At 44.0% G+C, this 14,983-nt stretch overlaps 1 protein-coding gene across 1 annotated transcript in view; it reads left to right on the forward strand.

Moving 5' to 3' along the window:
- The window catches only part of TGFB2 (transforming growth factor beta 2), a 60,823-nt gene that overhangs the window by 26,422 nt on the left and 19,418 nt on the right, over positions 1–14,983 (forward strand). The window contains exon 2 of the mRNA XM_008630341.2: positions 11,130–11,293. Coding sequence (XP_008628563.1) covers positions 11,130–11,293 — 164 coding nt within the window. The remainder of the gene's footprint in view (positions 1–11,129; positions 11,294–14,983) is intronic.

Raw genomic sequence — 14,983 nt, forward strand, 5'->3', positions numbered from 1 at the left:
AGGTCCATCTTAAAAGGAAAAGCAGCTTAGGACAGCTTGGTTTATGGTGTATTCTTACTCAGTAGTCATCCATGATGGAGCAAAGACTGCTGCCCTGCTGGGTTCTGTGGGATGCACTGTTTAACTTAATCTCCGTGCAATTCAATCTCTGCCTTGACCAACTTCTGTCAGTTGAAACTGTACTCTCTTCCCATGAGAAAACCAAAAAAAAATGTGGGGAGACTGGATGACTATCTAGCCTGGAATGTAACCCAGGCTAGAGAGGCCTGGAGAGTGTTAGCAGGAGGTGACTGTCCACAGGCCATCTTGAGAAGAGTGGAATGAGCAATCTCTGCAGAAGGTTGACACTCATTTTCATCTCTCTCACCAGGAGTGTGAAATGCAAGGCCACCCACAGCATAGGCAGGAAAGCTATCACCTACTCCTGGTCCTGCTCCTGCTGAGGGAAGGCCTTTCCAAAATGCAGGTTGGGTACGTTGGGAAAGCAGCAACAAAAGTCACATTCCAGGTGTGAGCAGCATGGAGGATTTGGTCCTGTAGGCTCTCCTCAGTCTGAAGAACATCACGAGGACTGGGTTCACCCTGTGCTCCCTCACTGCTATGGGCTCTGAGGCAGGAAATCCTTTAAGCACATGGCTGCGTGAAAAATTCATAGGATGACTTTGATAGGACTGTGTTTAAAGGGAAGCCAATGCCTATGTACTTTCTCTGAAGCAGAGTGGTAGGCTTCTTGCCCTGTTACTCTGCTAAATACTCAGACTGGTTTTACCACTTCTATCACATACATTCAATTCCAGCTGATTGAATCACCCTACAGATGTATGAGGACAAATAAAACACTGGACTTGAGAACAAGAGAAGCAATATTTGGATTATTCTGTGCTAAGGTAGAGAGGCACATAAACACAGCAGCTTAAACTGAATTGTGAAATAGCCTGAGAATATCTTTTTGCTGCCATTTCCTTGATTTCAACACCACTGAGTTTGTCATGTATGACGGCTTTGTGGTTGTTGTGACACTGTTGGAGAAAATTTGATTTGGGGAAAGTTTTCTTAGTTCTTTAAATAATTCAGAATATTTTCCAGTTCTGTTTTTTTTCTCTCCAGTGCAGCTTTGTTCTGCAGCAGTACATTTTTTGTAAAGTAGATTTTTGTATAGCTGCATTGCCCTGGCATAATATAATCCTTAGGACATATCCAAGGGATTTCCAGCCATCCTCATGGATTTCGTAACAATGCTTGTTTGATTAGAAGCCCTTCTACACCGAAGATTAAAATGGAGCTGGCATTCACAGGCTTAAAAGGCAGCTCAAGTCATCCAGCACTAAAGGCACAGGTCAGAGCCTGTGAGGAGCGTGTTTGCTGTCAGAGTGCAGCAGCCTGATTTTACAGACAGAGACAGACACTGGGTAACCACAGCTCTCCTTAAAGGAAGTACTGAATCCATCTCCTTGGAGAGGTTAGTCTTGGAAGCCCTGGTTTCTAGCACTGAGAGTATATGCCTGTGCTTCTGTCCAAGCATCAGGCTTAACCACAACCCTCCTCACTGGAGCTGCTTTCAGGGGTCCCCAAAAGACCACCCTGGTCCCCAGGTCTGGGGGCCTGACTGGGCTGGCCATGCAGGACCAGTGTCCTGTGGCTCTTGCCAGCAGCCTGACCCTGTGGGCTGGTTGACCTCTCTGCCTTGGGCACTGCTGTGGGAGTGCAGCTTTCTTACCTTACCATGGATGGCAGGTCCCCCCAGGGCAGCAGGATGCTGCTGCCTTGGCCTCGTGCCTGTGGAAACCCTGGAGCTGGGAGGAGGGAGAGATGCAGAGCGTGCAGAGCTGCGTGCAGGCATGCCAAGCTCCTCTTGTAGACTGACGGGGAAGATAGATTTATAACAGAAGTAATTTTTCGTGTGAATCTGAGGGATTCAATAAAAGTATGTCTAAACAAAACATATTTTTTAAATATAGTTCATTAGTAAAATGGCACTGTGATAACACTGTGAAGCCAGCTTTAATCCCGCTGGCTGGGCCGTGAGTGCAAGTGAAATTCATCAGAAAGGTGCCAGGAAGAGGAAGGATTTAAAAAAAATAATAAACATATATAGACTGTCTCAAACACATACATAAATCTAACCTTACACCTAATCTGCTGTTGAGAAGATAAAATGTTTTTCTTAGATAAAAATTATTCAAGGTGACTTGGGTTTGGGGGAAGGGTGGAGTATTGATAGCTGTGTAGGGGGTTTCGGGCACTGCAGTCAGCATCCCCGTGTCTGTGTAAAGCAGGGGGATGCACAGCAGTGCAGCTGGGCTTGTGATCGCGTCTGTCTCTTCAGCCTGCCAGCAGAGAAGTCTCTTGGTACAGGTTGCTTCTGGAGGTATCACTTCAGTGGCATCCAAGCAGAAGGAGATTGGGAAATGGGAGAGAAAAAAGGTCTTTGTTACAGGGAAGACTGTTGGTCAGTCCTGTGAACGGCAGAAGGTTGGTTTGCTCTGTGTTCACTCGCTGAGGTCATTGCAGCCATAAAACCTCAGCTGAACTGTGCCAGCAAGTCAAGTCTTACTTTGCCTGTGAGAAAGGTTTGTGTTCCCTGGTGAGCTTTTTCTTTTGCCCCACCTTTCTTTTTCTTTTTGCCTTTTTTTTTTTTTTTTTTGATGAGATAGGCAATTGTACTTGCAATTCTTCCTTATGATTGCTAGCTGAAAGAGGAGCAGCCTTTCATGGAGAGAGATGAAAGACACTAGGAGTATTTTTCTTACATTCCAGTGTAAGTAGAATAGCGAAGTACATACCTGAGACGTTTCCAAACACAACACACATCTATTTACATATTTGATTTCAGTGGTGATACATGATAACCTGGGATTTCATTCAAAGGATCCTGATGGGGATTTGAAAGGAGTTCTTCTTCCCTGAATGTTCACAAAATAACTGCTGAAAGCTGAAGGGCCTTTTGTTGGCAGATAAATTCACAGAGAGGCTGGAGACAGTTTCCCTGTGCTGAAAATCCCCTCTGTGCTTGCAATTGTGGGGGTAAATTCCTGGCCCTTTTGAAAATGTTGGGAATGTTTGGTCGGTGGCTTCAGTGGGACCAAAACTTTACTCAGGTTTTGGAGAGGCTTTGATATCTTTGTAACTTGTTCTAATGCCTGTTGACAGACACAGCAGCTTTCCTGTTAGCTTGTCGTACACCTTCCTTGCAGAAAAGGATCAGTCAGCTTCTCTTGGGAATGCACGGTCATGGGCTTGCTGTGATGGCATCCAGTGCAGAAGTGAGGGACACATCTGAAGATGTGTTTTTCTCTCTCACTATTAAAATTGCAGTGTTGTATATGTGGCAGTGAGATTAGAGGGGGTTTATGTGTGAGAGAGCAAGCAGTTGTGCTGTTCCTTTACCCCATATGTTTTAACTTGCCACAAGATTAAGACTTCTTTGTTGAGAAACAAAGATAGCAATAGGGTTTGTGTTTACATTCCCTCTCTGGCTCCCCTGCATGACAGGTGATGTTTAAAGAGGACTTTGAGAAGAGGAGAATTGAGGTCAGACCTTTCAGACTTCCTAAAATGCCCGGAGATTTGTGTATGTGAAAGATGGTCTGGAAGGGAAAATTCATCATTTGCTGTTCTCCAGAATAATCCCAAATAATTAAGTTACCCCAATTAAGCATTGCTCAAATGGCTCAAAATTTAGACCTGAGACCAGCTCTCATGTGATGCGTCAGTGCTGTTCGCATTACCCAGCCCGTGTTTCAGCGTGGACGCGGGAAAGCAAGCCAACAGCCTGGAAAGCTTTGAAGGCAGGCAGAGGGAGGAGGGTCTGGTGAGTTCACATGGTGGAACTTTTCCTCAGGAAGTTCACATTCAAGCAGTCATAAAGGCAGGGGCAGAAAGTGTCTGTTGAGCAGGCATTGTCATGTGAGGTTTACCCCTGTTTCCATCTACTCCAGCTTTTGCAAATAGGGAAAGGAAATACCAGGTGTGGGGCAGTACTGTGTGTGCTACTTTGTCTCTAGAGGGTCTGTCCAGGGCAGGGACGCTGTGCTCCTTTTAAAGAAACAGTATTTGGCAGAGGTGACGCCAAGTATGCCTGGGTTGGAGGTCTGGTCTTGTGTTCTTGAAAGGGGCTGGGCAGTTTCCCCTTTCGTCTTAGCCAGAGGTTTCAGTGATTTCAACAGGCTTGTGATTCTCCTCCAGCTTCAGAAGTTTGGATTCAGGCAGTTTATTTGAGGCTCAGTGTTTAGTCAGGTTCTTCTATACATTAATGTTCAGTTTGTTTTATAGCAGAAGTGGTCTTCTGGGCAGCCTTTGCTTTCTTCAGAGTTGCAGAAGAAAAGTGCACTTTCCTAAAGTGCACTTTCACTCAACAGAACACACTCTCAGAACAGGGGAATTTGTAAAGGACCAGGATTGTGTCTCAGAGTTGCCTCATGTCTGCCCTGTGGTGGTAAAGTAGTTAAAAGTTTTTGCAGTCTCTGTGCTGATTTACCTCACCATACATCTCCATCCCCTTGCAGCAGGAGTGTGTGAGGCAGCAGTGCCTCCCTGTCATTCGCAGGAGAATGATCCTGGGGACTTCGATGCTTTTGGTCATCTTCTCAGATAAAGCAGAATGCTCCTGCAGCTTTTCTCTTTGGTAATAAATTTGACTCTCATTTGCCTTTTGGGTGATGGAATAGCTGGGAACCTTTTTCAAAAGGGGTTCATTTTGGGCATCTGCTCAGACTCTTGGTGTTGCACCTCATAGGAGGTGAACAAACATACGTGATGTTGGCCTGGTTTTTATTTTCGTGTAAGAGAGGAAGGAGAGAAGAAGCCATCACTGATTGTTCAGGATAGATATTTTCTCTTCTTTCTTTCTGGTTGCTGTGAGTAGTATGGATTTTTTCATGCTAAATGTTGTTTTGGACTGAGTGTACAAAAACTAGTAGCTTGAAAATAATCGTGAAAGGGTGGTAGAGAGAGAAAGTCCAGTGGAATAAAGGATCTCAATAAGGCCTTTCTGGCTGATAAGAAACACTTAAATCAGACAATTCAGTGATACAGGAAAATTACAGCCCTTCTTACAATGGTCTGCATACCAAATTAACATCTAAAGCAGTCAGTTTCAGCTGCAGCGTTTAAACACACTTGAGATTAAACTTGCAACATGATTTCACCCAGCCCAGGGAGGACAACTACAAAAAAAAAAAAAAAAAAAAAAAAGATTAAAATGAGTTGTATTGTTACAGCCTGAAAACAGCAATGGTACCTCTTCTAGGCAAGGTTTGTTGCCCTCTGTAAGACTCACATCCAGCTCCAATGTGCTCCAATGTGCCAATAGGGATGAAGTGACACTAATTAGGGGCATGTAGTAAGATGCCCTTCTCTTTGCATCTCTGTGGTGACCCACAAAGCCAGGACTTAAACCTGTTTTGTACAAGAGTCCTATGCAGCAGCTTTGCTACCCTGCTAACAATTACTTGAGTTTTATTTTACTACTTGTCTTTGAGAACTTTAAACCTAAACTTAAATTTAAACTTAATCCTGTGATTCTCCAGGGGATAATTACAGTGTCTCAGAATCCTTACTGTGCCAGCTGCATTTTGACCCAAAGATGACTGCAGGATGTTTTTCACCATTACAGAATTTGAAAGTACAAAAGACAATTATGTAAGAGTGTTGTCAGAGTCCTTCAAACTCCAGAGCAATAGGAATACCTTGAGGGAATGAATTATTTGGGTAACTGGAAACCAGACTACCACATCACTTTGCTGTTGAGGTCATTGCTTTGGCTAGTCATCTTTTGATTCAGGCTTGGTGAAGCAGTGAGGAAGTAGCAGCAGAACCAGAACGCTCTTGTCAGATTTTAAGTAAGGAACACATACTTTCACAAACGTGGCTTCTGAAAATTCCCTCTTTGCCTCACTGTGCCTGTCTTTTCAATCTGGAGTGTCCTGGGGTTGTTTACTTTTCATATATTGTCATACATCTTAAGTGTGTTTCAGAAGAGGAATAGCAAGTCGTTCCACAGTGGAAAACATGTCACAAAATCTGTTAATTAGGTAGTTACTGTTTTCTAAACCCACTGTGTTCCCACTGGGTTTTTTCTGGCTTTCAGTGCACTGTCCCTCCTCAGTAACAAATGGTTGATGACAGATAAAAGGTAATACCTCAGAGGCAGCTTTGTAGATAAAAACTGGAGTATAGTCCCTTACACTAATTTTGCACTGTCTGACTTTGAAGCCTTGCTGCAAGAGCCTGGAAGCGATGCCTGAGGGAAGAATGGCACAAGTGTTGTGTCCAAGAGCACTGAGCAGCTAGTGGTTGTGCTCATAGCTTAGTGTCATAGTGGACAGAGTTTCAGAGCTAATGGCAAGCTGATGTATGACTGATTTATCCTTGAGGGGGCAGTCCCAATTCCTGGATATGACCTGTGGCTTCCATTATTTGGTCTCCTTTGATTGCAGAGAGGCTGTTTCCAGCAGGATTTTGCAGTCACATCAGGGTCAGGAGGGGTGAGCAGAGTGATTATTATGGGCTTTGGGAGCCCAGATGCATTAAACAAGCTTTTAATTTATTGGAGAGACTTTCCCTGGAAAAGAGGAGAGGATTTGTGGCCCAAGTGCGCCTGACAGGAAGGATGGGATCCTGCTGGAAAGATGTGCTGTCACAGCTGACAAGCTGTTCATCCTTCCAGCGCATGCTGCTTCACTTACCGTGTCTGCATGTCCTTGGAGGCAGCCTGACCCAGCTCCTGGCAGGGACCCCAAAGCCGAGCAGGGAGAGAAATTCACACAGAGGGAGAAACGATGTCACATTATGCTGCTTGTTAGAAAAAAACCCATAGAATTTGCTATCAGTGAGCTGAAATCTAAACAGCCTAAATGGTCCTAATAGTTAGAGAGGTTAGGGAAGCTTGCCAGAGCGTGGAAATCATAACTACTGCATTTAATAACAATCAAGCTACTCTTATAAATATTTGCATGTGCTGCTTCAAAGCCTACTACACGGTCATTCATGTACTGCAGTTAGAAAGATGAGGAGGGAAAAAATAAAAGAGAGCGAGAAGAAAAGGGCACTCCGTGTTTTGTAGCTGCCATAATAAAGAATGGGCAAAGCACCAGAAAGAAAAGAAAAAGGAAAAGAAACCCTCCAAAGTTTAATAAACACAAAAGGGAATAAAAATAAATCTTTGGAGCATTTATTACAAGCCCTTGATGGAAGGATTAGATTGAAGCTCTCAGCCTTTCCAGTGTGGGTGTATGTGTGAAGGCGGCCTGTCTGGCCTCTTCCAATGAGAAAAGAAAAGTTGTTTACATTTCCTAACTTGGGCTGTGCATGTAATTGATTTCTTTTTGTTTCAATAGCAGAAATGAAAATTCAGAGGAGAAAAAAAGCCTCATTTGGATACAATTGAATTTAGGTCTTTTTCCTCGCCAGAACGAAAGCACAACTCTCAGAAGAGCTGTGTCAAACAGAGTGTTTTGTTTCTTCTGAAATGTCAGTACATGCAGTACTTGGGAGGAAAGCTGTGGAAATGCAGGGCTTAGTTCATCAAACACAACTGCACAAGGCAGAAGTGTCATCCTTCTATGCAGGTTGTTCCCAATTTGGGGAATATCTTCAGCATGAAACAAACTTTCTATCCCCCTTTCAGTTTCAGGGTGCTTGACTACATCTTGCTCTCCTCCCCGGTGCTCCTAGGGGCCTGCGTGCTGTTTTGGATGCTTGGTCAGAGAATATGTTCAGTCTCTCCCGTTGACAGTGTTCCAGCCTGGAGCAATGCTGAAGACTGTGGTGGGATAGGTCTCCTGCACCACTCCCATTGGTGCTTTTCTGCTTTGTCAGAGCAGGGCTGCTTTCTGTCCAGATTGCTGGCACAGAAGCCTGGAGGATGCTGGACATCGAACAAAGTCAGTAGGAGGCACAGAAACCACAGTGTCCTTATGCACTTAATCACTCACATACCAGAGTACATTTGAACCTGGCAGCTCAGACTGCCCCGTGTAAGCAGCTGATGAAGTTTCAGCTTGTTCAAGGCAGAAAAAAAAAAAAAAGGGTAAACTTGTGATGCTCAGTGTTTAGCAGCCTTAAGGGAGGAGGAGGATGGATGCTGCCTTCACCTTCTCCAACTGTGTTGTGTAACTCTTGTCTCAGCTGTGATGATTGTGATTGTGATTATTACAGCTGGAAGTCTTCAGGTTTTTTTGGAGGGTTGATTTAATGAGTAATTTAAAAATGATAAAAATGGAACCTTTCATTGCATTTACTATTCTCTCTCCCACCAAAACAAAAGAAACCTGTGTTTTCCTAGCTCCAGGAAACATACTGATTTAATTCCACTCATTAATGATAATAGTTCAAAGAATACTTCAGGAGTCTAGTCTGCAGCAGGGTAACTGTGTTTGCAGACTAGCTTGGTCAGAGTCATCCTGGCGTCTGCTGGAGTCATGGGGCCAAAACCAGAGGGAAGTGCAGAGGTATCCAGCTGAGTCTGAATTGATACAACTGTCAGGTTAAGGTGGAGTCACAAAGAAAGATGAATTGCAGCATCTGAGATCACTTAAAGGCTGATCCAAAACCTTGTAGACTCCATAGGGTTCTTACCATTCCTTTAAAGAGACTTGCAAGTCTCATTTCTCAGTCTTAATGTTGATTAATTTTCACATAAACCCCAATTCTGCAGTCAGCCATTCCTTCTTTTTTTCATCTGTCCATGAATAATGCCTTTTCCTCAGTTGACTTCCTGTGGATACTGTCATGAATGATAGAGTAAAGAAATCAAATTTCTTATGTGGGTTTTTGCATATAAAGATGTAAAACTATCTTACAAGAGAGACGAAGCTTCTGTAAGACAAGAATTTCTTCTTACTCATAGATAGAGGGTGTCCCATCCCTGCCTTCCAGTGGAAAACTAATACTTGTTTACAGTGTGTGCAAATACACATATGCAAAGACAAAAATGGGCACACTGAAAGAGTATTCATTCTCTGTCTTCCTTATATATGAAAGAGAGAAAAAATGTAAATGCAGGAATGACTTGGGAATATCCACTCAGATACATAAGCAGAGATTTGTAATATACAGTATCTAAAATAAAGAAACTGGAGAGAAGGCCTACAAATATAGCACAAGAAAGTTCTAGGAATAAGAAGCTAAATATAAAACAAACTGACAGTTAAATAGGACTTTTCAATCTAAAATAAAGTCAGGATGGACAGGGTTTGTTTGTGCCAGGGCAAGTGAATGCTGCTGGTTTGGCTTGTCCACAGTGAACAAAATGGTAGGTTGATGCCTCAAACAAATGACAGGGAAGGACAACTTACAACTCATCCTGGAAGCATCAATCTTATATATACATATTATGATGCCAAATTATATTCCTAGTAGGATTAGGTTTGGCTGCAGAACAAGTAGTAGTCTCGGAGTTTCCTACAGCAGGAAAAATAAATTGAAGATACTGTTTCTCTCTTAGAGGAGGATATAATCTCTGAACCAAGTAGCTTTTATAAGAATTTGCAGAATGTATCAAGCTCATAGTTGCTATACAGTAAAGCGTCTCTCAGAAGCCCTTCATTTGGTATTTTGAGAGACTCTAGCACTGATGTGTTGCTGATGGGAGAGAGGAGGAGCTTTGGTGTAGGAGTAATTTGCATCTGTTTGCCTTTGAGTTCTCACTGTGAGATTGTAGCTGTTTCCTGTCAATAAGCATGTTAGCCAAGAATGGTGATGATGATGCCTGGGGGGTTATTTTCAAGCGCTGCAGATGTGAAAATCTGAGAACCTTTTTTTTCGTTTTCTTAATTAAAAGGAATCATAAGGAAGTCTGGGGCTTCCTGTTCATAGTTGTACCTGTTTGATCATACTGAGGGTCTGCTTTGGGAAGTACTCTTTCAGAGGATTTTTTGAAGTGTTTTGAGAACTTGTCATCTCTCACTTACAATGCCTCTGCAGTTGAGGCCGATATTATTTCTTTATCATCAAAGATTTTCTCATTTTTATTAAGTAGTCAGTTTTAACTTACTCAAAGAGCTACAGGTGGGTTATTAAATATGTAAATGTGAGAACCCCTGTGCTTCCTCAGCTGAAAATGCCTCCCCAAACCCCCAAATACAATTTTCCTCTTTTTTTTTTTTTAATTTATCCACTTCAGTTTTCACATGGTAAGAGAAGAAACCATTCCCTTGGTTTGAACAAAGATTTTTATGAGGCCTTAAAGTAATTTCATCTCCTCTCCGAGGAGTTTGGGTGTCAGGCAGGGGTGCTGCAGGCAAATTTCTCCTGGTGCTGCTGCTCTGGACAGTGTGGAAGGGCCTTAGGTGATGACTGAAGCCCTTAGGGTTGCCTGGGTTGTGTAAAAGTGCCTTGCTGCTTACGCTTAGTCAGGGTTTACCGCCGAGAAGGAGAAACATTGTTTTGAAACCTAAACTGAGATATCTGACACTGCTATTGAAGACTTGAGTGCATTTTTCTGTTTTTTTTCTGCTTTTCCCCAATATATAGTAAGGGGTGGTTATGTTTATGGCTTTTACTGCTTCCAAATGGTCAAAATTCATATAATCCTGTTTATAATGTCTACTGTCTGCTTGCCTTTTCCCTTTGTTTTTCCTTCCTCTTCTCTTCCAGCCCTCATCACTATAATCAGAATGCCTATTTTGTTCCAAAAATATCCTTTAATAACTAGGTATGGAACAAAATCTGAAGCTGGCTAATTCATGCTCCATATTCTGGGGGAAGTGGGTTTCAGAGAACATATAGATCAGATGAGCTGCTGTTATGTGTTGTCTTAGCAGATCCCTGTGAACTCTCTGCAAGCCTGAAGGCATTTACCTTATACCAACTGCTATATTTTTCTCTCAGTTCATAAATATTCATGATTTTCTACCAGTTGGCTAAAAGAGGGGAGGTTTAAATGCATGACCTGAAATAGAGTTGAAAGTAGTTGTTAATCTCTATTAATATGGCAGTCTTACAAAAAACACATGGGGTTGATTTTTTTGAATTTTTATTAAATTGTTAATAGTACTAAATTGACCACTGGAAACTGAATCATGGTTCAGATATTTTCCTGATTGAGGCTGCCTTGTATTAAAATGTTTGAAGGAACAACATCATTTTATCATCAAAACAAGTGATAAAACCACCCTGATTTCTTGCAGATGCCATCCCGCCGAGCTATTACAGCCTTTACTTCCGGATCGTCAGATTTGACGTCTCAGCGATGGAGAAGAACGCCTCCAACTTGGTGAAGGCTGAGTTCAGGGTCTTCCGCCTGCAGAACTCCAAGGCGCGCGTCTCGGAGCAGCGGATAGAGCTGTACCAGGTACGGCGGCACCTCAGACCTGTCAGCTGCCCACCTGTCTGCTGCCAACCCATCCAGCAGGCAGCACAAACGGTGGGGAGAAGCAGCTGAGTCCCCTCTCTCCAAAGCAGCCTTTCCCTAGAAAGGACTTCACTCAAAGTCATACGAAGCTGAAATGTGCAAACTTTCTCTTGCAGTTGAGCCTCAGGACTCCAGGGTTTTGAGCCAGTACGGTGCCCAGGTGGCCAAGAGGGCCACTGGCATGCTGGCTTGTATCAGCAATAGTGTGGCCAGCAGGACCAGGGCAGTAATTTTCCCTCTCTACTCAGCCCTGGTGAGGTCACATCTCAAATCCTGTGTCCAGTTTTTCAGTCCATTCCAGTCCCTCACTGCAAGGAAAAAGTTGAGGTGCTGGAGCATGTCCAGAGAAGGGCAGCAAAGCTGGGCAAGGGTTTAGAGAGAGAGTCCTATGAGGGGCAGCTGGGGGAGCTGGGGATGTTTAACCTGGAGAAAAGGAGGCTCAGGGCAGACCTTTCGCTCTCTACAACTGCCTGAAAGAAGGGTGCAGCTGGGTGGGGATTGGCCTCTCCTCCTGTGCAACCAGCAACAGGACAAGAGGAAATGGTCTCAAGCTGCACCATGGGAGGTTCAGGTTGGACATCAGGAAGAATTCCTTCACTGAAAGGATTGTCAAGTGTCGGAACAGGCTGCCCAGGGAAGTGGTAGAGTCACCACCCCTGGAAGAGTTCAAGAAATGACTGGACCTGGCACTTGGTGCCCTGGATCAGTTGACATGGTGATGTTTGGTCAAGGGTTGGACTCCGTGATCTTGGAGGTCTTTTCCAACCTTAGTGATTCTGTGATTCTGTGATTTTATGTTTCAGCATATAAAAAAACTGTGAGAGAACAGGACATCAAAAAAGTTGTCCCCAGGATGTCTGTCTCCCAACACCTGATCTGAACTGTAGTTTACATGGAAGTCAAATTCCTCTCTCTCGCCCGTGTTCAGGAGAAGCTTTTGTAGCTTTCCTTGTAGCAATGACATTATAACTTAAAGCTTAGCAGTTTCAAACCTGGCTTCTGTATAGTAGTCCAGGGGTTGAGGCAAGGGAGTGGACAATTCAGGGATTGTGGAGTGAGTAAGAAAATGCCCCATGACTCTTTCACTCTTGAGTGTTGACAAGATTTATATCATTTAATCTTTAAGTATTTTAGAGCCTTTAACCTCACTTAACACAGAGTCTGTGCGTTTGTGCAAATACTGTCTAGAGCATATTTCATCTAAAGCATCGTTCAGTTCACTGAGAAACACAGCAACTAAAAGGGGCCCAGCTATTAGCGGTTTTATACTGAGTAAAACTCGTGGTTGTTCCAGCAACCTGTGACATGCTCTGCTGAAAACCCTGATGGATAGGATACCACCTTGTAAAAGGGTATGGAGCCCCTCTTTAGCTCTGTCCTTGCTGCCTGTGTTAGCTGTGCTTGGGCACTGTCCTGGGCTTGCAGCACTGTAGAGTCCTGCTCAGATCCAGTGGGTGCAAATTTGCGTGGGTGCAAATTTCTCCCTCACGTTGAATGTTCACCATTTTCCTGCCTGGACTGGCCCAGTGGAAGCCAAATGTGCTGCAGAGAGAGGGGGCAGTTTGGGTTCACGTGCTTGCTGAAGTGACAGTAAAAGCCAGTCATGGAGGCTGATAGCAGGAAAAGTGCATTGGTCTGTTTAGATGTTGTTTAAACATAGGGAAAGCTTAATTCCCATTTGAATGTGGTTCAGGTCCACAGGTGGTCACTGGGGGCTGCGACCTGACTGCCTTCCTTTCCAAGAACAGGATGGCAGAAAAGTTGAGTAAATAACGTGTTATTTGTTAAAAGGGAAAGCTAGGAATGTCTGTTGAGAATCACTGGTGTTGCCTGTATAGAACAGCCATCCCAGAGAAATACACTGTGAGTCCCAGTGATGCTGCCACAGCAGCCTGCTGGAAACAATTGTATGTTCTGGCTTGACCTCACTGTTCAGACATCCTAAAAGGAGTTGATGGCATCTCTGGGCTTTCTGTTGTTCTACTTTTGAGAGCTGTTAGTCAGCCACCTGAAAAGAATATGGCTGTGATTGCCTGAGCTCAGTTCATTGCCTTTCCGTGTTTGAGGAACATGGGGCATAAAGGGTTCAGCAGAGGTAGGGAAGAAAGGGCCTTTGCTTGGCTGGGATTTTGCCTTGTGATGAGAAACAGCTTGGGGTTTACTTGAAAGAGCCTGACTCCAGCAAGCCTGTGCCCATGGAAATGACTGACACCTGCATCCAGGGCAGGTACTTGGGACCCTGGATAAATATATGGCTGGTGAGTAAGGCAGTTTCTTTTTTAGGCTGGGTGGAGCATACGAAGTGAAGTGTTAGGTGAGTAGTGAGTGCAGGTTATTGTAGGATTAGATCTTTTCTCCACCAAGTAAGAGGCAAGCCAGAGGCAGCATGCCCTGTGTGTTTGTGCCAGGTATATTTTAGGCATGTTACTTTGCTCCTTTGCTTGTAGAGAGGCAAGCTGTCTCTGGATCATTTCCCTTTGGTCATGTTTATTTCTTGCAATCTTGTATGCAAGAACCTAAAACCTTGTACGGGGGTATTACAGCTCTGTGGTGGGCAGTCTGAACTGCATGGGTTGCTTGGCAGCAGCTCTTCTGCAGGAGCATGAGAGTCCCCAGATGTTGCTGCAACTGATCTCCATCACAGCACGTGAGGTTAGGATGCAGTGTTTAACAGGAAAAGCAAAAGCAGGGAAAAACTGGAGAGAAGGGACCGAAGAGGCTTTGGGTCCCTTCCAGCTTGAGATATTCTGTGATTCTATGGTGTATTGTAAAACAGTGCTATAGAAAGCATCCTAAAACTTAACATATGAATTCTGGAGATTAGAAAGATGAAAATCTATGCAGATGAAGGTGAAGAAGGATGGGAGGGGGAGGCATTGGTGCCCCAGTGGTGCTGGAGGAGCTTCAGAGTTGTGTATTGATGTATTGAAAATGCAGATAGAGTTGTCTAGCGGTGAATGAAGGTACGAACAGGGGAGGTAAAAGGGGAGAGGAAGATCCTCCTTTCAGTGAGGGAGGCAAATATGTTCTGTAAGGACTGAAGATTTAGACAGATATCTGACTCCAGCATGAAAAGCCATGCACGGAGAGTGAGCCTTGCAGAGGAGATTGCTAGTGGAGTTGGCATGAGCAGCTGCCGCTCCTCCTCTGTGCATGAGCTTTGCTTCCTGTCTTGTGACATACATGCTGGGCTTGCCAGGGCTGTTGTGCCCAGAAGGAACAGTATGGTTTTTCATCTTGCATAAGCAACATTTAATTATTAGGGGTTTTTTTCTCCTCCAACCAAGTTTCAGGTTGCCTAGTCTTTTGCTTTGTTGTGGAGTTCTTCTTAATGCGGGTTTTTGAAATTCCTCTCATACCTGCAGTTTCAAGGAATGGTTATTCCTTTGTCCCCTTGTCTTTCTCAGTCAAGTAGGAGGAGAGGGGAAGAAGTCTTCTGGAGAGTATTGGAGCTCTCTTGCAGTTCACTGAGGTGGTAGCTGTCCCTGAACATGTGCACATCTCCTAACTACCCTCCGAGAGCTTTCTGATGTAGTCCAGCAGCAGTTTAGTAGTAGCATATATACCACTGGAGCAGAAGGGACAACAGTACTCTAAAGGACTATTTTAGGAACAGCTAGAGACAGATGT

This window comes from Corvus brachyrhynchos, unplaced genomic scaffold (assembly GCF_000691975.1).
Source record: "Corvus brachyrhynchos isolate BGI_N302 unplaced genomic scaffold, ASM69197v1 scaffold101, whole genome shotgun sequence".
Classification (NCBI taxonomy): Eukaryota; Metazoa; Chordata; class Aves; order Passeriformes; family Corvidae; genus Corvus; species Corvus brachyrhynchos.